The sequence below is a fragment of the Pipistrellus kuhlii genome, unplaced genomic scaffold, assembly GCF_014108245.1.
Source record: "Pipistrellus kuhlii isolate mPipKuh1 unplaced genomic scaffold, mPipKuh1.p scaffold_m20_p_72, whole genome shotgun sequence".
Classification (NCBI taxonomy): domain Eukaryota; kingdom Metazoa; phylum Chordata; class Mammalia; order Chiroptera; family Vespertilionidae; genus Pipistrellus; species Pipistrellus kuhlii.
In genome coordinates, this window is record NW_023425576.1 from 199,002 (window position 1) to 222,440 (window position 23,439).

Here is a 23,439-nt window from a genome sequence, read left to right on the forward strand (position 1 = left end):
CCTGGGGACAACGCGTCTGTGTCAAACGCCAGCGCATGGCTCCTTCAGGTAGTGTCTTGCTTAACTTTAGAGACTCCGGTGCCACACTCATCTGGGAAAAAATCGAAGAGCCGTCCATCGACTGCCACGAGTTCGAGGAGCTGTTCTCCAAAACTGCCGTCAAGGAGCGGAAGAAGCCGATTTCTGACACCATCACGAAGACCAAGGCCAAGCAAGTGAGTACGGGGCCGTGTTTTCCATGCGTGGCTGGTGTTTCGGGCCTCCTGGGGTCCTCCCACGAGGAGAGCCGTTTGGAAAGTTCATTTAAGATCCGTTACCGTATTCTGATCGTCGAGGAACGTCTAAAACTCACTCGTGCAGGAAAAGGAAGGGGGGATTTTTTGCTCATTGATGGAATCTCCATTCTGTTTGGAGCAGAGGAGGGGGATGTGCGTTCTCAACTTGCCTTCCTGCCGAGGTCCCATGTTCTGATGTCTCTGATCCACGCCGTCCGTCCGTTTGTTTTGTTCCTTAGATTCCACATGTGAGTGAGATCACCAGGTGCTTGTCTTCCTCGGACTTAGCATGATCTGAAGCTCCTTACTCTTTTTTTTTTAAATATCTTTTTTATTTTTTACAGAGAGGAAGGGAGAGAGATAGAGAGCTAGAAACATCAATGAGAGAGAAACAACCATCAGCCGCCTCCTGCACACCCCCTACTGGGGATGTGCCCGCCACCAAGGTCCATGCCCTTGACCAGAATCGAACCTGGGACCTTTCAGTCCGCAGGTCGACGCTCTATCCACTGAGCCAAACCGGTTTCGGCTGAAGCTCCTTACTCTTACTCGTGCTGAACAGTTGGCTTTGTGCAGCCATCTGCACAGCCTTCTGGGTCCCACGCTGACATACAACCAGCACGTCAGCATCGCAGCCAGCGTGCCGCGTGATAGCATGGGTGTGCAACACATGCCTCCGACGAAATGGGAATTTCTGCCTGGCTCTCCCTTTTTTCTTCGTCCAACTCACTCAGTCATGCTTTCGCAGATCTCCCCGTCCGTGTTAATAACCGTGCTGAGCCTCGCTCCTAACGGTCTCCCGTAGGCTTCTCTCTCTCCCCGGGGCCACCCAGGACTGCATGGAGCATGTTGCTGTCAGGGCTGTGTGGTCTCGCTGCTCCGCGCCTGTATTTATTTTATCTCTCCCGTGTTTACTTCCACCAACACTGTGTTTCTAAACGGCGACCGTTGTTGATTTCTGGCGGTTCGGGTCAGGGGTCAGCAAACTGCGGCTCACGAGCCACATGTGGCTCTTTGGCCCCTGGAGTGTTTAGCAGAGGCCAGCTGAGGAGTCCCCTGGTTCATAACAATGTACCTACCTATAAAGGCTAAGTTTAAAAAATGTGGCTCTTCAAAGAAATGTCAATGGTTGTACTGTTGATATTTGGCTCTGCTGACCAAGGAGTTTGCCGACCACTGGTTTAGGTATTGCCCTTGCTTCTTTCCTTCACCCAACTCTCCTGGACACTTAAGACACTCAAGTTATTAGAAAATGATTGCATAGGGGCCCATCATTTAAAAAATATATATTTTATTAATTTTTTATAGAGAGGGAGGGAGAGGGATAGAGTTAGAAACATCGACGAGAGGGAAACATTGATCAGCTGCCTCCTGCACACCTCCTACTGGGGATGTGGACGCAAACAAGATACATGCCCTTGACCAGAATCGAACTCGGGACCTTTCAGCCCACAGGCTGATGCTCTATCCACTGAGCCAAACCGGCTTCGCCATCTTATTTATTTTTTTTTACAGAGAGGAGTGAGTTAGAAACATCGATGAGAGAGAATAATTCATCAGCTGCCTCTTGCACACCCCCCACTGGGGATGTGCCCGCAACCAATGTACAAGCCCTTGACCAGAATCGAACCTGGGAAGCATTTGTTTTAAACAATAACCACTTTATTTTTAAATTTTATTTTCCTATTTTAAACAATAAATTTTTTCCACTTTGGAAAAACTATTATTGAAAAACCAAGCGCTCACTTGATACTTTGGGCCCACGGGGTGGGAGATATTTTCAGGGAGATGAGTAATGACTGACTTGACTGTTGTTGGATGAGAATGTGCCAGAACGTACCCATTTGGCACCGGGTCTGTCCCTTTACATGGGATTGCTGAAGAAAGGGAAACGCGAGGCGGATGATCCTTGAAAAACATGGTGCCGCCGCAGAGAACGCCATTTGTCTTTCAAGACTTAAAAAAAAAAGATCACATATTGAAGCTTTTATTCTCCAAAAAAAAACGAGCACCATAAATTAGGTCCCTGACAAGTCCATGTTTATTCCTCTTTCATGTCCAAACTCTAGGAGGTCTTCGGGGAACGCACCCGTGGCTGAGTCAGTATGTCATTTCCAGAAATAGATCGGAGACTTGGCAAGGACGCTGGAACTGTGTTCCTCTGATGGGTGGGATCAATGCAGTTTTCACCCTTGTATCATCTCTTCGCAGTGCCGAAAGCACCGTGCTGCTCAGTGGCTAGAGCCAGGGGTTGAGCCTGTGTCTTTGGAAGAGCCAGAAAAGTCACACCAAGCTAATGGCTAATGGGCAGGAGGGAAAGCAGATGCCTGAATAGGTCACAAACGGGATGACCATTCACTGAATAACTCAACGTTTATGATGCCGTTTCCATCTCATCAGCAGAGGCGAGGTGGTCCTTCATTTCCTGAATAGTCCATTTTTCGCTTATAACACTGGCTTTAAAAAATATATATATATTTTATTGATTTTTTTGCAGAGAGGCAGGTTAAAATGGATAGAGAGTTAGAAACATCGATGAGAGAGAAACATTGATAAACCGCCTCCTGCACACCCCCTTCTGGGGATGTGCCCGCAACCAAGGTATGCCTCAGTAAGAGTCTTATTCATTTGGGGTTGTCAGTAACCCTATCATTTTATATGTATCGTATCTTTTACTTGTGACAGTTAGCATCACTCATCAAAATATGCTAATGTCCATATTCTGTAGACACTTTTGATATCTAAATGATTTTTTGCAATATCATGAAATGTAGGTGTTATATTCACAACTTAGTGGGTTTTCAATACTTTACTTCTAATCTTACCCTGTGAGTTCCCAGCTAGGAATGTACTGTTAACAGTGGAGATAGTGCAGATAATCTAAAACCAGATTTTTAGCAGGAATTCCGAAGAGAAAAATGCAACCAAATGAACTTGCATACTATTGGGCAGGGAACACATTTTTTTTTTTTTTGATTGGGAAGATGTTTGATATGATGGAGGGCCAAATTATATCTTGCATGTATGTCTCCAAATGCTGTGTCCAACGAGCATCAAAGAGAAGGTTGTGTATTGTTTTTAAATTCCAGGAGTTTCAACATCTCGGTGTGTTTTCTCTGTGCTCACGGAGTGGAAAGAGATGGGTAGCTGTGATAGTTCGTTTTAATTAGAAAAACATTTTATCTTAGGAGCGTGGTGGTATTTATGTTCGACTTTTTAATTCCATGTTGCTGTAATATTTAAGAAAGTAAAATATGAAGCTTGGAAGTGCAACCTGTTAGAATACATTTTTTTATGAAAATATAACCCAATGTCATTCCCCCCCTCCTCAGTTTATTTATGATCACGCTATACTGTTTATCGGTTTTGTTTTGTTAGTCAGGATCTTCCTCACTGCTTCAGTGTAAGCTAAGAAAGAAGTTGATATCAGTCAGGAATTGCATTTCTAATTCTTGAATACTTATTCCTTTAAATGAAAACTAGAGGCCTGGTGCATAGACTTGTGCACTGTGGGGTCCCTCAGCCTGGCCTGTGCCCTCTTGAAATGCAGGACCCCTCGGGGGATGCCAGAGTGCCAGTTTCAGCCTGATCCCTGCTGAGGGACCCCACTGGTGCACAAATCCGTGTACTGGGCCTCTAGTATGCATATAAGATGTTTGGTTAATCTCTTCCTGCCCTCCCCACTACCCTCCCCCTGAGATTCATCAGTCTGTCCCATGCTTCCATACCTGGGCGTTGAGCACCTGCCCCCTGGTGGTCAGTGCGTGTCATAGCTACTGGTCGAATGGTTGAACAGTTGCTTAGGCCCAATATTATTGCATGTTTCTCTGTCAGTGGATTCTTCTGGTGCATTGGGTGCTCTGTTATGTCAAGGATCCTGCACCACGTGTATGTGTGTGTAGTGTGGCCAACGGGGCCTGAAGCAGGGGAACAGGTAAGCTTTGGAGTCGGGCAGAGGTGAGTGGGCATCCCAGCCCACCCCATGTTGTCATGGCTTTCAGCCATTTCCCCTTCGTACCCTGGCTTTCTTCTCTGTTGGTGAATACAAACTAGTTAATATCTTGGCACATGTGATTTGAGGATGTAACATACACCTAGCTAAGAGGCCGTTTTGTTACTCTATTTGACTTGAATTTATTTAGAACAAGCCAGTGGCTTTGCTCTTCTATTTATTTTATTTTATTTTAATATATATTTTATTGATTTTCTACAGAGAGGAAGGAAGAAGGCTAGAGAGCTAGAAACGTCGATGAGAGAGAAACATCGACCAGCTGCCTCCTGCACACCTCTTACTGGGGATGTGCCCGCAACCAATGTACATGCCCTTGACCGGAATCGAACCTGGGACCTTTCAGTCCGCAGATCGACGCTCTATCCACTGAGCCAATCTGGTTTCGGCTTGCTCTTCTTATTAAATATATTTTCACTGATTCAGAGAGGAAGAGAGAGGGAGATAGACCATCAATGATGAGAGAGGATCATTGATTGGCTGCCTCCTGCACCCAGCCCCATCCCCACTGAGGAATATTCCACAGATAGGGGAATCCAGAGCCATTCAAGAGCTTTGTCTGAAGTTACATAGCTGCTCACGTAGGCGAAGATGTGGGCTGAAGTACAGAGTTCTTAGCGCCACCCAGGTCAAATCATGACGGACGTGTAGCTTCTTAATCGGGGGGTGGGATTGACAGCTATCTCCCCAATCAGCCAACTCCCTGTTTTGTGTCCCAGGTTGTGCGGAGGCTGCCCACGTAGACGGGCTTGTCTGGTGCCGACCAGATAGTCTGGAGATATCCCTCCCGGGCATGGTCAGTGTCAATGTCTTCCCTGGTCTGTGCAGGGCCGTGGAATGTGGTTGGGAGCCTGTGAGGCCAGCCACCCTTTCCTGAGGCTGGCTGCTGATCACAAGAGGAGAGGGTGGTGGTGTAAATAAGCATGACTTCGAAACCCACCCACACCCTGATAACCTCTGGCTCTGCAAAATCTCATACAAAAGCATTCTTTGCTCTGGAGTGGAGACGCGTTGGGATTGAAGATGTTTGCTGTGTGCATGACCTGGTGTCAGGCAGTGCCAAGAAAGCTCTTGGTTCCCGATCCCATGGGATCAAAAAAAAAAAAAAAAATCTAGAGAGAACCGTGTCTTTCCAGAGGAACAACGATGTGAGTCCACATCAGAGTTGTGGGTTGACCCACAGGATATGTGTCTGAAGAAATCTTAGAGGACCAGCGCTTTGTACGTTTGCTACACGATGGGGATTCATCGTTGTGTGGGTGGTTCTCTCTTCATTCTAGGTTTTGCCAGATTTTATTTGGTTTACTCCTTACCGCTTTCTGTCATTGCTTGTCTTCCTCTTGTTGGAATAAGCTCAGGTGCTTGGATAGCCTTATCTATAATAATCTATAATAATAAAAGCATAATATGCTAATTAGACCGGACAGCTGAACGACCTTCTGGACGAAGCCAGGGCTGCGAGGGCTGAGCGCCTGGCACGAATTTCGTGTGTCCTGCCTCTAGTAAAATATGACCACTAGTCATTGGATCACTAACACCAACACCTTGCATTTGCAAGATGCTTTTATTTTAATTTAAATTTTAAAATATATTTTATTGATTTTTTACAGAGAAGAAAAGAGAGGAATAGAGGGTTAGAAATATTGATGAGAGAGAAACATCCATCAGCTGCCTCCTGCACACCCCCTACTGGGAATGTGCCCGCAACCCAGGTACATGCCCTTGACAGGAATCAAACCTGGGACCCTTCAGTCCGCAGGCCGACGCTCTATCCACTGAGCCACACCGGTTTCAGCTCATCTTGTTTTTTGAAATTTATTCTTTATTGTTGAAAATATTACTTCGGTCCTCCTTTCCCCCCATTAATCTCTTCCAGCCGCTCCTGTCCTCCCCCCACCTAGGCCCTAATTGTCTGTGTCCCTGGCTGATACATATGTGCACACAAGTTCATTATCTGATCTCTTTCCACCCACTCTCCCCTGCCTTCCCTCTGAGGTTCCACAGTCTGTCCATGCTTCTATGACTCTGCGGCTAGTAAGGACCACGTCTTAAAGCTCAGGCTGCAAATGATCAAACGTGAAGTTGTTATTTTACAGAGACCCAACTGACTTCCTAAACTATTATCAATTCTACCGTGTTTCCCTGAAAATAAGACATCCTCCAAAAATAAGACCTACTTACAGGTGAAATATAAGGCATCCCCTGAAAATAAGGCCCCCCCTAGGCTCTGTCTCAGAATGCTATTGCTAAACATGAGAGATTTGGTCCACTGATTCTGAAAGAAATGGAGTCACAAGAAATTCACCAGGAAATTCAGAAATTGGATTGTTATAATTATGTTCCAGAAGATGATGACATGATTGTCACTGAATAAATGAGTACATTCTTGATACTGTAGGATTCACAGTTTGTCTGGTTTGTGTTGAATTGCCGTCGATACTGAGGGTCGTGTGTTTCCCTCATGCTTGTTGCCGGCATGTTACCTACCGTACCGTATACAGGTAATAAATTTCCTTTATTTTCATTTCACAATAAATGTGTACCGTATTCTTCTTCATGGAAAAATAAGACATCCCCTGAAAATAAGACCTAGCGCATCTTTGGGAGCAAAAATTAATATAAGACACTGGCTTATTTTCGGGGAAACAGGGTACTTGTTAACATATCAGGCTCTTAAAAGACTGGTCAAGAGCCTGCTGTTCAGGGCAATGGGAACACTCGGTGGTGTGTGTGTGTGTGTGTGTGTGTGTGTGTGTAAATGGTGGATTTTGAAGGTTTATAATAGAAAACTCTTTTCAAGCCATTTTTGAATACTTCATATGCTGACTTGACTTGTTCTTCCTTTAAGATTAAGTAACACATTATTAAGCATGTCGTTGGCGTTCCAATGGACATTTCCCCCTTTTTTCTTGAGCAGGTTGTCAAGCTATTAAGCAACAAAAGGTCGCAAGCGGTTGGGATATTAATGTCTAGCCTTCACTTGGATATGAAAGACATACAACATGGTAAGTGTGCAAGTTAAAATCCAGCTTTTGAATACCACTGCGTGGGCTGAAGGGCGTGGTGGTTGGAGGCAAAATCATTTCAGACTTAGAATTGCCGTCGATACTGAGGGTCGTGTGTTTCCCTCATGCTTGTTGCCGGCATGTTACCTATTCATGTGGCGTTTCTGTTGTTTCTGTCTCATGATTCTCATGAGACATGTTTAGTCTGCATTAATAAAAATGCATTTATTTATTTATTTATTTATTTATTTTAAATATATTTTATTGATTTTATACAGAGAGGAAGGGAGAGAGATAGAGAGTTAGAAACATCGATGAGAGAGAGTCACCGATCAGCTGCCTCTTGCACACCCCCTACTGGGGATGTGCCCGCAACCAAGGTACATGCCCTTGACCGGAATCGAACCCAGGACCCTTCAGTCCCCAAGCCGACGCTCTATCCATTGAGCCAAACCGGTCCCTGTTTATTTATTTTTAACATTTTTTTTTTTTATTGATTTCAGAGAGGAAGGGAGAGGGAGAGAGAGATAGAAACATCAGTGATGAGAGAGAATCAGATTGGCTGCCTCCTGCATGCCCTCTACTGGGGATCGAGCCTGAAACCCAGACATGTGCCCTTGACTGGAATCGAACCCGGGACCTTTCAGTCCGCAGGCCGACGCTCTATCCACTGAGCCAAACCAGCGAGGGCGGGAGTGAATTATCTTTCCTAATAATCATCAAAGATCGTTTCCAAGGATTCTTGCCTGCTTCTGTTATTGTTCGTGGTCAAGACACATGGAAACAGTAATAGCAGGACCGCCTGCTATTTCTTTTATGTTGTTGTTTTCATGTATGTTTTTATACGGGCTTCTACAACATTATTTACATTTGGAATCGGGGTGATTTTTTCCCACATTTTCGGAGCGACGTTAGCGGCAATATTTTCATAACTGAATTCTACCCTCCCATGCACAGGTATTCCCGTGCCTTCTCCTCTGATCACATCTGTGCTTGAGAGATACAGCCCAAAGGTGAACAGAGGAGTTGAGTTTATGTTCAGAATGTCCCTCACGCTGCCCAGAGCCCGAGGCTAGATTCAAAGCAGATTGAACTGTTCCGTGGAATGCCAGCTTACCTATTAAAGCAACGTGGCCTCCAGTGCAACACAAACCTTATAAATCATGGAAACGTTGACCTGGCTTTTCCTTGCCTACCCTTGTAGGAACGTGGATGCTGTTTGTTTGGCTGAAGCCACGGGGTGGAATAATTCATAAATAGCGATGGATGAGTAACCCTTCATCACGATTCCGGTTTTATGAAACTGTTTTGATGGCGAGGAGACTTCCTCGGCCGAAGCGCTGGGGGTGGTAGTCAGAGAGCAGGACGCCAAGTCTGGCGCCAAGAAGTGCTCGGCGTTTCCAGAGCTGGCAGGGGCAGGCCGGTTAAGTCATGGGAGGAAATCTGAAAATAATGACACGGTCCTTTCCCCCAGTCAAATATTCAGCCGGGCTGGGCTACTAACGAGAACCGTATGACCCGAGGAGCCCGCCTCACATCTGGGTCTGTGGGCAAGCCAGCGAGAGTTCATTGAAAAATTTGCTAGCTGAACATGCGACGCTAACAATAACGCAGCGTGGATGTCGGTGGTGTGAGGGTCACGCCGAATGATGCAGAAACGTTATCCCATTAGGATATAAAGCGGTGGCTGGAGTCGCTTTGAAATCCTGCACACGGGTTTCTAAAAAAAAATAATAAATAAATGAAATGGCTGCCTTAAAAGCTTGAAGAAGCAGCCCTAACCGGTGTGGCTCAGTGGATAGAGCGTCGGCCTGCGGACTCAAGGGTCCCAGGTTCGATTCCGGTCAAGGGCATGTGCCTTGGTGGCGGGCACATCCCCAGTGGGGGGTGCGTGCCAGGGGCAGCGGATCGATGTTTCTAACTCTCTATCCCTTTCCCTCTCTCTTCCTCTCTCTCTAAAAAAAACCACACACAATAAAATATATTAAAACAGAAAAGCCGGATTATTATCTGGATGCAAGTCACGTGGGGCATCAGACAGTTGCAGGTTCTGTACGGACGCAGCCACAGACAGACTCCTGTGAGCCGTCACCCTGAACACGATTGCCCTTTCTAGAATACGTGCTGGAAAGCAGTGGCAGATGGGGACCCCCGGGCGAGGGCCCTCGTCCCAGGGAAGACTCCCCGAGCTCTGTTTTACAAGAGCGTAAATGTTTACCGAAGAGGAAGGTGAGGTCCCCGATGCCCAAGTAAGGACATTCTGCAGGGCCGGCTTATGGACACACGGAGCCAACAGCGGGCGCTTTACACTCCTCCCCCGTCCATACCCCCCGCGTAACATAAACACCCGCTGGGCCCGTGCCAGCCTCTCCCTCTGCCCGCTTTGTTCCACGCCCCCGGCTCTGTCACCTGCCAAAGCCGAGTCCCCCTTATCTAAACAGTTGAGATAAGCCCTCCGCGTTTGTACCAGTTTGGTCAAATCCACAAAGCGCGCCGAGACCAGGAATGAAATACAATATCGCTAGGTTAAACAGTCTGCCCGGGCCCGGCGTGTTTGCATTGAAAGGTTTTATTCCGAAAGGATCACGGTCTTCGTCTCCGTGTCTCCCTCCTCCCCACCCTCCCCCCTCGCCTCCTCCCACTGCCCAGACAAGGAGGTGACGGCCTGACTCCACCGAAATGCATTTGTTCTCTCTCGATGCCACCCGTCCAGCTATTCTAAACAAGGTCCATAGGCGTGTGGGCCTTCGGATTCATCCGTAACGGATGTGGCTACCCTTGTCTAAGCAAGCGTGCCTGAGATGGACCAGGGGCGGACTGGGGATGAGATGGATTCTGTTTCCCACGTGAAAGCTTTTCTTTCTTTCTTTCTTTTAAAAAAAATATATTTTATTGATTTTTTACAGAGAGGAAGAGAGAGGGATAGAGAGTTAGAAACATCGATGAGAGAGAATCATCGACCAGCTGCCTCTTGCACACCCCCTACTGGGGATGTGCCTGCAACCAAGGTCTGTGCCCTTGACCGGAATCGAACCTGGGATCCCTCAGTCCCCAGGCCCATGCTCTATCCATTGAGCCACACCGGCCAGGGCTGATTCCCGCCCCCCCCTGTGGCTTCTGAATCGCACGTTGGGTCAGGGTGGTTTCTCGCAGCCTTGGCACACTTGCCCACCCCGCCAACGAGGAGAGGGCATGAACTGGGACGACGGGCTGGTCTGCACTCACTGGGTGTTTAAGCCTCTGCTGACGCGGCTCCCTGCCCACGCACCCCAACCAAAATTGGTGCTGATGAGAGTTCCCTGCGGGCGCTTGTTTGGTTTCCCACGCTGCAATCGGCACCACGGGAACGCTCCGTGTTCCTCTCGCCAAGGATGCTTTCAACATGGGGTGTCTGACATCCCTCACTCAGGGTACTGATTTAGGGAGATCCTAGTAAGGTTTTCAAAATGTATGTTATTGATGGCAGAGAGGAAGGGAGAGGGAGCAAGAGATAGAAACATCAACGATGAGAGAGAATCATGGACGGGCTGCCTCCTGCATGCCCCACGCTGGGCATGGAGCCAGTAGGTTTGGGAATCTCTACCTTACGAGAGCAGATCACACTGGAGGGGAGAGGGATGCACGGGGCCTCTGGTATTTATAGAAATCCCTTCCCACGGCCATAGGTAGAAATCGGATGAACAGAAACAGAAGAAACTCGTTTGGACTTCGGGATAGATCATAAGGCTTATGAGAGACAGACGAGTTGGTTGGTGTTCTACAAAACCTTGAAGAGGGAAGTGATATGAACCAACCGCATGCCAGATTGTTGGTGAAGGCGGTCGCCACTCATAACCGGTTGGCAGCCCTGCCAGGCACCTGCTGGAGCTCCGGATCCAGATGGTTGTTGCTCCAGAGACTGTTAACTAGCCTAACGAGCTGGGATGGCACTGAGTTTTGAGAACCGCTGTGACATTGGTCGGGGACACGCGTGAACGCGTTCTCTGGGTGCCTTGATTTTAGAATGTCGTCAGTGGAAACCGTACCACCTACCTCATCATAGATTTTAAGAGAGGGGCATCCTGGGAGATTTCACGAAACATTTAGGAACGTGAGTTTCAGTCCGTATCCTGATTTCCAAAGTGGTGGAATGTGCTTTTGATATTGAGGAAGGAGAGCCCGTCAATATCCCCATTCCCTTCTCAAATTGCATGTTTTAGCCTTCCTTCCTGTCTGGATCTCTCTCATGGTACCCCTTCCTCTGCCAATATTTAATCTTCCTGAACTTCAGCTACTTGAGCACGATTCTATGGTTTTTGTCAAAACAGCTGATTCCCATTGAATTGTGTTAGCATCTCTCAAGTGGAAAGCCAGTAGCGGGAAAATTTTATGGAGCTGCTTTCTATTGAGATTTTCTGTGAATGATTACAAAAATGAGGTTTTCCTGGCTGGCGTGGCTCAGTGGTTGAGCGTCGACCTATGAACCAGGAAGTTATGGTTCGATTCCCAGTTAGGGGATAGGCCCAAGTTGCAGGCTCGATCTCCAGTGTGGGTGGGGCATGCAGGAGGCAGCCAATCCGTGGTTCTCTCTCATCATTGATCTCTCTCTCTCTCTCTCTCTCTCTCTCTCTCTCTCTCCCTTCTTCTCCGAAGTCAATAAAAATATATATTTTTAAAAACGAGGATTCATGGGTTAGAAACTTGTGGACTTGCTTAGGGCCCTATACCTATGGTTAGGCCTATAAGTCAATGGTTAGGACCATATAGCCTTTATTATGATATTCTTCAATACTGATACTGCATGAGTTTCAAAGACGAGAAACTCAGTATAATCACAAGTAAGACTTTGTGTGGGGGAAGACCTGTAGGAATAATAATATGTTTTAGACTGATGGAGGAAGCCAGAAGACAATTGTATCTCTGATGAGTTTTGACTTGTGTATGAATTAATTCCATTGCGTTTCTTTTCCTTGTTCCGAAGATGAAATGGTGCACGAAGTTGACTAGCATTTCTTTCATAGCCTTTTGCTAAGTCACCCAAGGAATGTAGAAATACTTGATTATGAGCTAATGAATGTTGAAGTCCGACCCTTTGGATTCACCATGATGTTTTTCTTAAGGGATAAGACTCTGGACACATCCTAAGGGAGTCATTTCATACGTGAACTTGCTATCTTTATTTGGGTTTTCTGCATGTTGTTATATTACTTACAGCCACGTTGCTTCTAGTGAAAATCATTTGCTAATCCCTTTTATTTAATTTTTGAAATGTAGTCAAAGGCAGTTGGGCAAGTGTTTGTACTGCTTTGAAACACAGTTTGTCCTAGGAAGTTGCCCTATGTAGTCTAAGGAGTGAAAACATTTGTCTGAGAGTCTTAATCAAATTCTTACTTGATACTTGAGACCTGATATTTTTGGAAATGGAGATAGAGGAATATTATTAGGATGGAAGTATCATGTTCTAGTTGCTGTGATATTTGTTGGGGGATCATGGGGTCTGTTCTCAGCTTTGAGCAGAAAAGCGAAATTATCTTGGTTAGTTAACATTCCCATCCATCATACACGTCAGTTTCCCACTTTCCTTTCTTAATTCCTTCTTGGGATGTTGCCAGAGTCAACAAGAATTGTCTCGTGTGCTTGAAGCTTTGAGAGGAAAGACATTGTCAAATGCCTCCGTTATCAAAACAAATACAACCAGAGTGTGATTATCCACTTTGTGATTTTCCTTCCAGAAATATTTAATTCCACAATAGCTATGCTGGCTGCTCGGCACAAATCAAGGATCAGGGCACATTCACCTCATTTCTAACTACTCTGTATGTAGGTAGTACAGAACGCTTTTAACAAACCTGTGTCCAAACTGCATTATACAATAAAACACACGGATTCCAAAAACACAATACGACTCTCAGGCCACAAAATGCACTTAAGGACCTACTCCCAATTTTTTGACGATTCATTCCACTTCTCTCTTGAGTAATAAACCCGGGTAGTTGGTATAGTCAGAGTGGATTTTTAAGGATGCATCTGTGCTAATCTCAATACCATAATCAAAGAATTGTTCTTTTATTAGAACAAGTAAAATAAGTACCCCAGGAAACGCATCTGTCATGTCTACATGAAGCCCATCAGTTGAATGATTGGAATTGACTGTGTCCTATGTAGGCAGGTAGAGCATTAATTGATGTAAAATAGGGATGTGACGGTAAGAAGAGTGACTGATCTGATTTTCTGCTATTGAAGCAAGTTTTCCAAATTCAGGCAGCTAGTCCTGGAAAGACACTCACAGTTGGTCTTTGACTTTGGACTGGGCCATGTTCGTGAGGTTTTGTATTTTTGGAGCAGGTGAAAGCTCGCATTGAAGTGAGCGCCCTGCCCCCACTGACCGCTGGGTTAGGAACTCCGCTCCAGAGCTGGTCCCCGCTGCTCCAGATGGCCAGACCTCACAGCCCTGGCCTATGTGGCTCAGCGGATAGAGCACTGGCCTGTGGACTGAAGGGTTGTGGGTTCTACTCTGGTCAAGGGCACATACTTCGGTTGTAGGCTCGATCCCCAGCCCCGTTTGAGACTCATGCCAGAGGCAGCCAATCCATGTGTGTCTGTCTCTCACATGGATGTTTCTCTCTCTGTGTCTTCTTCTCCTCCCTTCCACTCTCTTTCAAAATCAATGGAAAAGTATCCTCAGGTGGAGATTAACAACAATAGCAACAAAAAAACAACAACACAAATAAGTAAACAATTAATAAAAGAAGAGGAAAAAATGGCCAGGCATCTTTTTACAGCTGGTGTATGGCTAAGTCATTTATGTTCTTTCTTTTGTCCTTTTGTTTGTTTCAACAGCTGTTGTGAACTTGGACAACTCTGTGGTTGACCTGGAGACCCTTCAAGCCCTTTATGAGAATGTGAGTAATAGAAGGAACTGGAAGTGTGAGTATATCGTACGTCCACACTACTTGACCCTGTACGCAGCTAGGCTTGTTGCTTTAAGAAGGGAATCGGCCCTAGGCAGGTTGGCTCAGTGGGTAGAGCGTTGGCCTGCGGACTGAAGGGTCCCGGGTTTGATTCCCAGTCAGGGCTTATGCCCAGGTTGCGCGTGTCCTTGAACCCTTATCAAACCCAGGACCCTTCAGTCTGCAGGCCGATGCTCTACCCACCAAGTCACACCGGCTAGGGCCTTGTCACTCTTTTTGGTGTGAGTCTTGCTCACGTGATGGTATCTGCAGAAGAGAAACGTGGCACTTTGCGCCCTTGGACTTGGCTGGGGTCCTCCTCCTTGAAAATGTTTCAACATTTACCGAGTTGTCATAACTGTAATCATTATGCTCAAGTCTGAAAACAGTGTTTGAAAGGTATCCGAGTGGTGATCTTAACTCAGCCTTCATTGTTTACTCATGGCGTCCGAGGGAACATTTACATTTTGTCTAGAAAAATTTTATCTAGAAAAAAATAAATAAATCGGAGTGTCATGCGTAAGCTCACGTTGTTGTTATTAAAGTATGTGAGGAATAATCTAATTTAGCGTTCCACCACGTATCCTCGAGGGCAAAATAACATAACTAACCTGAAACCATAAATACACGCATCCCCTTTGGTGCCAGATGCTTGCATGCAGGCCTTTTGGACTGTTTGAAAGCTGTCGTATTTGATCTCTGAAACAGATGGAAGTATTTGCTATACAAACCTTATTTAGAATATCAACTTTTTCCCCCCCCCTCCCCTAATTGCATGTTTGGCAGTGGGGGCTTTTGCTTCTAGATGTGAATGAATGTGGGGCGGCCTCCAACTCCTAAACACACCCTCATTTCAAAACGTGCAATCTCGAACGCCCAATTCCTGTTTAACTGAGGAGTTAAAACCCGGTGAAACTATGCACTCACTAAACACACTATGTCCTTCTGAGCATTCTGGACCAGGAATCTTTCTGGTTCCCTCAAGGTCATTGACGACTAGAGGCCCAGTGCACGAAATTCGTATAAGGGGCTCTGCCCTCACAGCTGTGGCTTCATCCGGAAGGTCATTGGGAAGGACGTTTGGAAAGTCGTCCGGCTGTCCGGTCTAATTAGCATATTATGCTTTTATTCTTAATATATTTTATTGATGAGGAAGGTAGAGATAGAGAATTAGAAACATTGATGAGAGAGAATCATTAATCAGCTGCCTCCTACACCCCCCCCACCGGGGTTGTGCCCGCAACTAAGGTACATGCCCTTGACTGGAATCGAACCTGGGACCTTTCAGGCCACAGGCTGACGCTCTATCCACTGAACCACACCGGTTTCGGCAGGAGTCCCTTCTTAACAGGCACATTCCTTCTCAGGGTCCACACATGGAAAGATGCCTGTGCCAAATCTCACACTTCCCCTAGAAATTGGGGTCCGACTACTGATCTAGGGGAGACCACGGGCCTGTCTTTCCTATGGATTGACCTGGAACTGAGAGGGATCCAAGATTTCTACTTCTTGGAAAGAGCGTAGGGGAGCAGCCAGCAGATCCATGGCCGTGTTCAAATTCTTTATAACGTCGATGGAGACTGCATTCTTCACCTATACCGACGATTCGGGAAATGGCTTTTATGTTCAGCGCTAGCTCTGATCCCTGCTGCTCTTTTTGTTCTTGGGTTTGAGCTCTCAGTGTCAACCTCGTTGGGTAAGGAAAACACTTGTTTGCTAACTCCTCCTAACGATGCTGCTTCTGGTCCCGAAGGCGGTCCCTCCTCAGAAGGACACGAATCGCGCACGCTGGCGTGTGGTGTTGGGTGATTGCCACCCCGCCCGTGTCTTTACCAGCCATTGTGTTTCTGTTAACCGCGTTCTTCTGTGATCGGCCTCTGGCTCCTCGGAGCCCATTAACACCCTTTTTTAGCTCGGGAGAGTACAGAGAGTATTTCTTGGCCATTTGCTTTTTTTTAACAGCACATTCGGCTCTCTCTTGGGGAAGGACAGTCTCTCGTGACACTTGTGTACTAAACATTACCCAGTGATTTTCCATGATGGCAGGCAAGCAGCAGAGAAACAGAGCAGTTGGCTAGGGACCACAGTAAATCATTCCCTCCCCACGCCATAAATGTTCATGGTCCCCCTTCAAGTCCCTTGGTTCTGCGGAACCTACAGGAATGTACTTCCGGCGAGGAGTGTTCTACTTCATGGAGAATACTTGCAGGTTTGGCTTGGGTAGGGCCATATTAGGTAGAGATTTTTCAATGGTAGTAAGTGTTGATTGTTTTATACGTACAAGCCAAGAGCCTTGTTTTTTTTTTTTTAAATTTTTTATGAAAGCGTGGGTCATGGCTTGAAATTATACACGGGCAGCAATAACGTTGGATGCTTTTGACATATGAGCCTGAGAGGATAATTACCTTTCCTCCTCGAGGCCCAGGATTGTGACAACTAAAATTTAATGTGCAATAAAGCTATTAAAGAATTAAATAGCCAAGTCTTTTTTTTTTTTTTTTTTTTTTTAAAGGATATAAAACTCCTATCAACCTTATTTGGGAGGTTGAATGATTCCAGATGGCATCTTGTGCGTGTTTGGTTCTGAATTTCTTTTTGTTTACTTGCCTGCTTGCCGATATATGGTTAAGTAGTCAAGATTTTAGGACCCTGAAGAGCTGTTCAGCCCTTAGACATATGACTTTAGATTGCTGCGTGTCTGTGGCTGCCATTTTGTGAATTCCCCTCAGTCCTTGGCATTTAAAGATATTCCAATTATTAGTTGTTCCTGGAAAGATCTATGCATTTGTAGAATGTGAATCTATGGATCATACAAAGTGTATATCTCTTGAAAAGCTAGTTTTCAATATTAGAGGAAATATGAGTCAACAAATAGTACCATATAGACCAGCCATCAACTCTTCAATGTGTAATGTTCAAAAGGATAATTTAACCTGTCCTTTAAATAATGCAGGAGCATTTCCCCTTAACATTGCTCAAAAATTCCCAGTCCAACACAATCAAAGCTATTTCATTCATAACATACCTGACCTACAGATTTCCTCCCCGCCCCCAAATCAAATGGTGGATGTCAAGGATGAACTGAATACCATAACTGCAGACTAAGTTCATTGGTGCTGGGGTAGAATTCTGTGGAAAGAGCAGGAGAGTTGCTGTAGGATCAGATTGAGTTTCATCGATCCCTTAATAAGACATACCACGTTAGCCCTGACCAGTGTGGCTCAGTGGATAGAGCATCGGCCTGCGAACTGAAGGGTCCCAGGTTTGATTCTGGTCAAGGGCATGTACCTTGGTTGCGGGCACATCCCCAGTAGGATCAATGTTTCTCTCTCATCGATGTTTCTAACTCTCTATCCCTCTCCTTTCCTCTCTGTAAAAAGTCAATATAAAATATATTTTTTTAAAAAGATGCCAAAGCCGGTTTGGCTCAGTGGTAGAGCATCAGTCTGCAGACTGAAAGGTCCCAGGTTTGATTCCTGTCAAGGGCATGTACCTTGGTTGCGGGCACATCCCCGGTAGGGGGTGTGCAAAAGGCAACTGGTCAATGTTTCTCTCTCATCGACGTATCTAGCTCTCTATCTCTCTCCCTTTCTCTCTGTTAAAAATCAATAAAATATATTTTAAAAAATAAAAAAAGAAATACCACTTTAACATGAAAGTCTTGCCTTCTGGAGGGGATTATAAACAGCTCGAGAGCAAGAGAAGAAGACCGTGCTGTTTTAAAACATGCTTGAATAAATAAGTGTTTTGCAGATCACTGATTGTCAATACCATCACTTGGAAGATTTGGAGATGATCTGGTTTCCATTAAACATATTTACACTTTCGCATGCCTCATGAATGATGTCAAGCTTTACTACAGAGGGATGTTAAGAAATATGACAATATAGAGTCTTGCTGTACTAAGATCATCATCATCTAAGGGATTCAGTTGACCAGATTTTGGCTTTTGATTTCCAGAGAGCACAGTCAGATGAGCTGGAAAAGATTGAAAAGCATGGCCGGTCCTCCAAAGACAAGGAAAGTGCCAAGTCCCTGGACAAGCCTGAACAGTAAGCATCTCTTAGGGCCGGGCTGTGGGCATCCAGCCCATTCGGAAGATGCAGTATCTTCTGTTCACCGCCGTGATGCGTGATACGAGCTTGCACATCTGTTTCTGTGGGTTACATCTTCCCCCTCTTTGATTGGCTCCTCAGGTTCCTGTATGAACTATCCCTCATCCCCAACTTCTCCGAGCGAGTCTTCTGCATCCTCTTCCAGTCCACGTTTTCGGAAAGCATTGGCTCGATCCGCCGCAAGCTGGAGTTGCTGCAGAAGTTGTGTGAGGTGGGTGGTGGTGGGCGGGGAGCTGATGCTTGGATGCTGGTGGTTAGTTGTGTTCAGGCACGTTCACATCTCAGAAAAGTTTGATTTATTCTAAGAACTCAAAACATCTGAAGGCTAGCAGGCCCACGGAAGAGAACGTGACATGATGGAGCCTTGAATGTGGTCATTGATGATCTTTCATTGGTTTCAGAGAGAAAGGGAGAGAGAGATAGAAACATCCATGATGAGAGAGACACATGGATTGGCTGCCTCCTGCATGCCCCACACTGAGATCAAGCCCGAAACCAAGGCATGTGCCCTTGACTGGAATCAAACCTGGGACCCTTGAGTCTGTAGGCCACCGCTCTATCCACTGAGCCAAACAGGGTAGGGCCAGAATCCTTACTTTTCATGGCCCTCAATTACATCAAACTCCCTGTTAAATGCTATTGGAGGGTATTTCATGTACTTCCTGTCATATTTGGAAGGGTCCCTCAAAAACAAGCAAATGATTCCAACCAAAGGATTTAGGATGAGCTGTACGATTCATCAGGAGCTCAGCAGCCTTCTGAGCTAAACACAGAATCCATTTTTTTTTTTTGGCAGAAAGGAGCAATATTAACATTAAAACAGTTGGTCCCAAATCAATAGCCCCATGGTTGTGGTTGGGAAGCAATAATAAGGTGCTAAAGGCACATCTTCAGAGGACGTGGCTTACAACACTAGGTTCTATGATGTGATTCGGAAGACGTGCGTATGGATTTTTTCAGGGCTAAAGCTAAATTTGGTCATTCCTCTTTGGAAGTGGGCCTCAGTTTCCTGCCCCTAGGCCATACGTTTGTGATGCTGCTGAGGTAGTCCCCGTTAGGCTGGTCGCAAGGACATGATTTTGGGGTAGCTGTCACCGTGTGGCCTTATCTGTTTCACAGAAACGGTCCCGATGTCTTCCTCTCTGAGACACTCCTCTTTAAATATAAGAACGACCGGTCATAGTTTGGTATCACCCCAAAGGAACCGTGTCTCATCCATATCTGCCACCCACGTATGATGATTCAAACGGAACTTTGCGTCAGAGAGCCATGGTTCTTCCTTCTGCTTACAGACGCTGAAAAACGGGCCCGGCGTCATGCAGGTGCTGGGCCTGGTCCTGGCCTTTGGCAACTACATGAACGGCGGCAACAAGACCCGGGGGCAGGCCGATGGGTTTGGGCTTGACATTCTCCCGAAGCTGAAGGACGTCAAGAGCAGCGTAAGTGTTCTGTGTGAATGAATGTAGGCAAACTGAGGATTGGACTGTGTGTGTGTGTGTGTGTGTGTGTGTGTTACAATATATTTTTATTGATTTCAGAGAGGAAGGGAGAGAGAGAGAGAGAGAGAGAGAGAGAGAGAGAGAGAGAGAGAGAGATCCATGATGACAGAGAATCATGGATCAGCAGCCTCTTGCATGTCCTCCACTGGGAATCGAGCCCACAACCCGGGCATGTGCCCTTGACTGGAATTGAACCTGGGACCTTACAGTTCTCAAGCCCACGCTCTACCCACTGAGCCAAACTGGCTAGGGCAAATGCTTCATTTTTTTAATGTTCCTAATCTACTTAGTACTAGCTAGACCATCAAACTTACCTCTGGTCCGAGTGTATAGAAAAGCGAGTAATATTCATCATCTCAGCGAAGGCAGTAGTTATACCCCTTAATAAAATCCATAAAAATTAATGAACTAATTTTCTGATGGGGGAAAGCAAAAATAGGAAAGTATTTATAGTGGAGACTCCACCCTTAAACAGCTGTGCTTAACATTTGGAGCGTAGCTGTGAGCACTGGGGAAAATAAGGTCTTCTATGCCATTCAACTCCTTGCTTATAGTTCACCAACATAACTTGAAATATGGAATTTCACATTTCATTCTAAACACTCTCCCTTATGTATGCTGATTTCCTGGGATCTCTTTTATTTAACAGTTTAACTTAACTATTTAAATATAACTATGGCTGAAACTGGTTTGGCTCAGTGGATAGAGCGTCGGCCTGTGGACTGAAAGGTCCCAGGTTCGATTCCAGTCAAGGGCAAGTAAGTACCTTGGTTGTGGGCATATCCCCAGTAAAGGGTGTGCAAGAGGCAGCTGATGCATGTTTCTCTCTCATCAATGTTTCTCTTTCTCTCTCCCTCCCTTCCTCTTTGTGAAAAAAAAAAAAGAAAAAAAAAAGAAAAAGAAAAAGAAAAGAATATATAAATGTTTTACTGACTTTAGTTTTTCTGCCTAGGACAATAGCAGGAGCCTTCTGTCTTATATTGTGTCCTATTATCTTCGGAATTTTGATGAGGTAAGACAGTTTTTTTGCATATAGGTAGTTATTTTTTTTTATTTTTTTTTTTGGGGGGGGCTAGACTTTGTTGTAAATGGTTGGGCATTGCTGGTTTTTGTGGTTGTGCCATCCCTGCCGTTGTGTGATTCTTATGGATCCCAGTGCCGATGGGTTTAAGACAATGTGTTTCTTGCTAATGGAACAGGACGCCGGGAAGGAGCAGTGCGTTTTCCCGTTACCCGAACCTCAGGACCTGTTCCAGGCCTCGCAGATGAAGTTTGAGGATTTCCAGAAAGATCTCAGGAAACTAAAGAAAGACCTGAAAGGTAACGGAGCTGCTGAGAGAAACTCGTGTTTGTTAGTCATGCTTTTTTTTTTTTTTTTTTTTTTTTTTTTTTTTTTTTTTTGTAATAGTTGACATCTTTTTAAAAATATATTTTATTGATTAAAAAAAATTTTTTTTATTGATTTTGTACAGAGAGGAAGGGAGAGAGATAGAGAGTTAGAAACATCGATGAGAGAGAGTCATCGATCAGCTGCTTCTTGCACACCCCCTACTGGGGATATGCCCACAACCAAGGTACATGCCTCTTGCACACCCCCTACTGGGGATATGCTCACAACCAAGGTCCATGCCCTTGACTGGAATTGAACCCGGGACCTTTCAGTCCCTAAGCTGATGCTCTATCCATTGAGCCAAACCGGCTTCGGCATATTTTATTGATTTTTTACAGAGAGGAAGGGAGAGGGATAGAGAGCTAGAAACATCCATGAGAGAGAAACATCGACCAGCTGCCTCTTACACAACCCGTACTGGGGATGTGTCCGCAACCAAGGTCCATGCCCTCGACCGGAATCGAACCTGGGACCCTTCAGTCCACAGGCCGACGCTCTATCCACTGAGCCAAACCGGTTTCGGTGCTTTTTTTTTTTTTTTTTTTTTTTAATAAGACAAGCTAGACGTTTTGAAGTTCTTGAACCAAAAGTCTTTGAGAGCCTCGTAGAACTGAAAATTGCTTAGTATGGCTAAAGAAAAAAAATTGTTATTTATTATTATTAATATTATTTTTACCAATAACCTTATTGTTTTGTTGTTTAAAAAGCTGTGGTTGAAACTTCCTTATCGAATCGCATCTTGGGTATTGGAATAGTAATCTCTAACATGAGGAGCTAATTTGCCTGGTTTTGACGGCCAAGAACATTCGTGCGTTTTATCTTGTCACTTGAGAAATGACAGGCCCTCCCAGCCCTCCGTCCATGCACTGGCCCAAGACTTTTCAGCTTGTGAACTTTTCTGGGGACAGAACATCCTCTTTCACATATGTGGTCATAAAGCACACGTGTGTATGCCTTGTTGTTAGTTGCGAAGCCTTCTATCATTTTTATTCTTTATGGATTAAGGTATGACATATGTGTCCTTATCGCCCCATTCCCCCCTCAACCCCCCAGCTTGTGCCCTCACCCCCTGGTGTCTGTGTCCATTGGTTAGGCCCATAGGCATGCACACAAGGCCTTTGGTTGATCTCTCCCCCTGACCCTCCCCTCCCCTGCCTTCCCTCTGAGGTTTCACGGTCTGATCGATGCTTCTCTGGATCTGTTTTTGTTCACCAGTTTGTGTTGTTCATTAATATCATTTTGAAGAGTCTGAAATTCGTCCGCGTTCTACCTTAAGAGTAATATTTACGCGAAAGTGAGCAGTGTGCCCCTTTGAGAATTATTTGGTGGTGAAAAATCCCTCTTAGTCCCTGGTCCTGAGGTTTCTTATTGTTAACGCTAGCTGAGCCTCTGTCTAACCCTATCAAACACAGGGAGCGAGAGAATGGATGTGAATTTCCATCTGATGTGTAAAGGCAAAGAAGAGGCATGGTTGAACCAAGAACCAGCCGGATGCTGTAACTTTTTAAAGAGATTCTACCCAGTTTGGAAATCCATATCCATACTGATCTATAATGAAATGTATGGGGTTAAATATATTCCTGTCACAGATGCTTTTGTATGGATAAAAACCAACACGATAACATTATGTAGCTGGCTTGCGGTTCCTAAACACTCAGCATCCATTATTATGAGCCTGACGTAGGTTGGGCAATTGTGGGTGCATTGGGTACCCTCAAATGTGGGAGTTCATTTATTGAACCCAAGAAGGACAAGTTTGTTTAAGAAATAAATAAAATTACATTATGTTTGTATAACACTAGGCTATAGTGTATTGAAGTATGACTTTTAAAAACAATAAAAGGCAAACCATATAGAGTATTTATCTTCCTTCAACGTTAGACCAGGTATATTGGTTTACTGGTTTGCTTATTAATATCCCCCTCTCTCAGTGCTAGGGGCATTTCTAGGGGATCAGAAAAAAAATACTTGGTACTTTCATGAACAGTTCAGCCTTGCAAAGTAGGACTTCATTGCTTACAGGGGATTGGATGAAGGAGAGGAATGGCGGTCTTACTCCTAGGGAACTTCCGTTTGCTTAGGATGGGAATGATTCCTTCTTTATTTTTCATGTCGGCATGCTTCCTTCCCACGGTTATTAACTATACAGGTAGCCATGAAGATGGCAAGTTCTCATGAGATGTAGAGTGAGACAGGGAGAACTGACGGATGCCAGAC

At 45.3% G+C, this 23,439-nt stretch overlaps 1 protein-coding gene across 1 annotated transcript in view; it reads left to right on the forward strand.

Moving 5' to 3' along the window:
* Positions 1-23,439, forward strand: part of FMN2 (formin 2) — an 83,254-nt gene that overhangs the window by 25,561 nt on the left and 34,254 nt on the right. The window contains exons 7-14 of the mRNA XM_045576024.1: positions 71-215; positions 7,202-7,289; positions 14,109-14,170; positions 18,179-18,270; positions 18,415-18,544; positions 19,626-19,772; positions 20,785-20,844; positions 21,032-21,152. Of these exons, the coding sequence (XP_045431980.1) occupies positions 71-215; positions 7,202-7,289; positions 14,109-14,170; positions 18,179-18,270; positions 18,415-18,544; positions 19,626-19,772; positions 20,785-20,844; positions 21,032-21,152 (845 nt within the window). The remainder of the gene's footprint in view (positions 1-70; positions 216-7,201; positions 7,290-14,108; positions 14,171-18,178; positions 18,271-18,414; positions 18,545-19,625; positions 19,773-20,784; positions 20,845-21,031; positions 21,153-23,439) is intronic.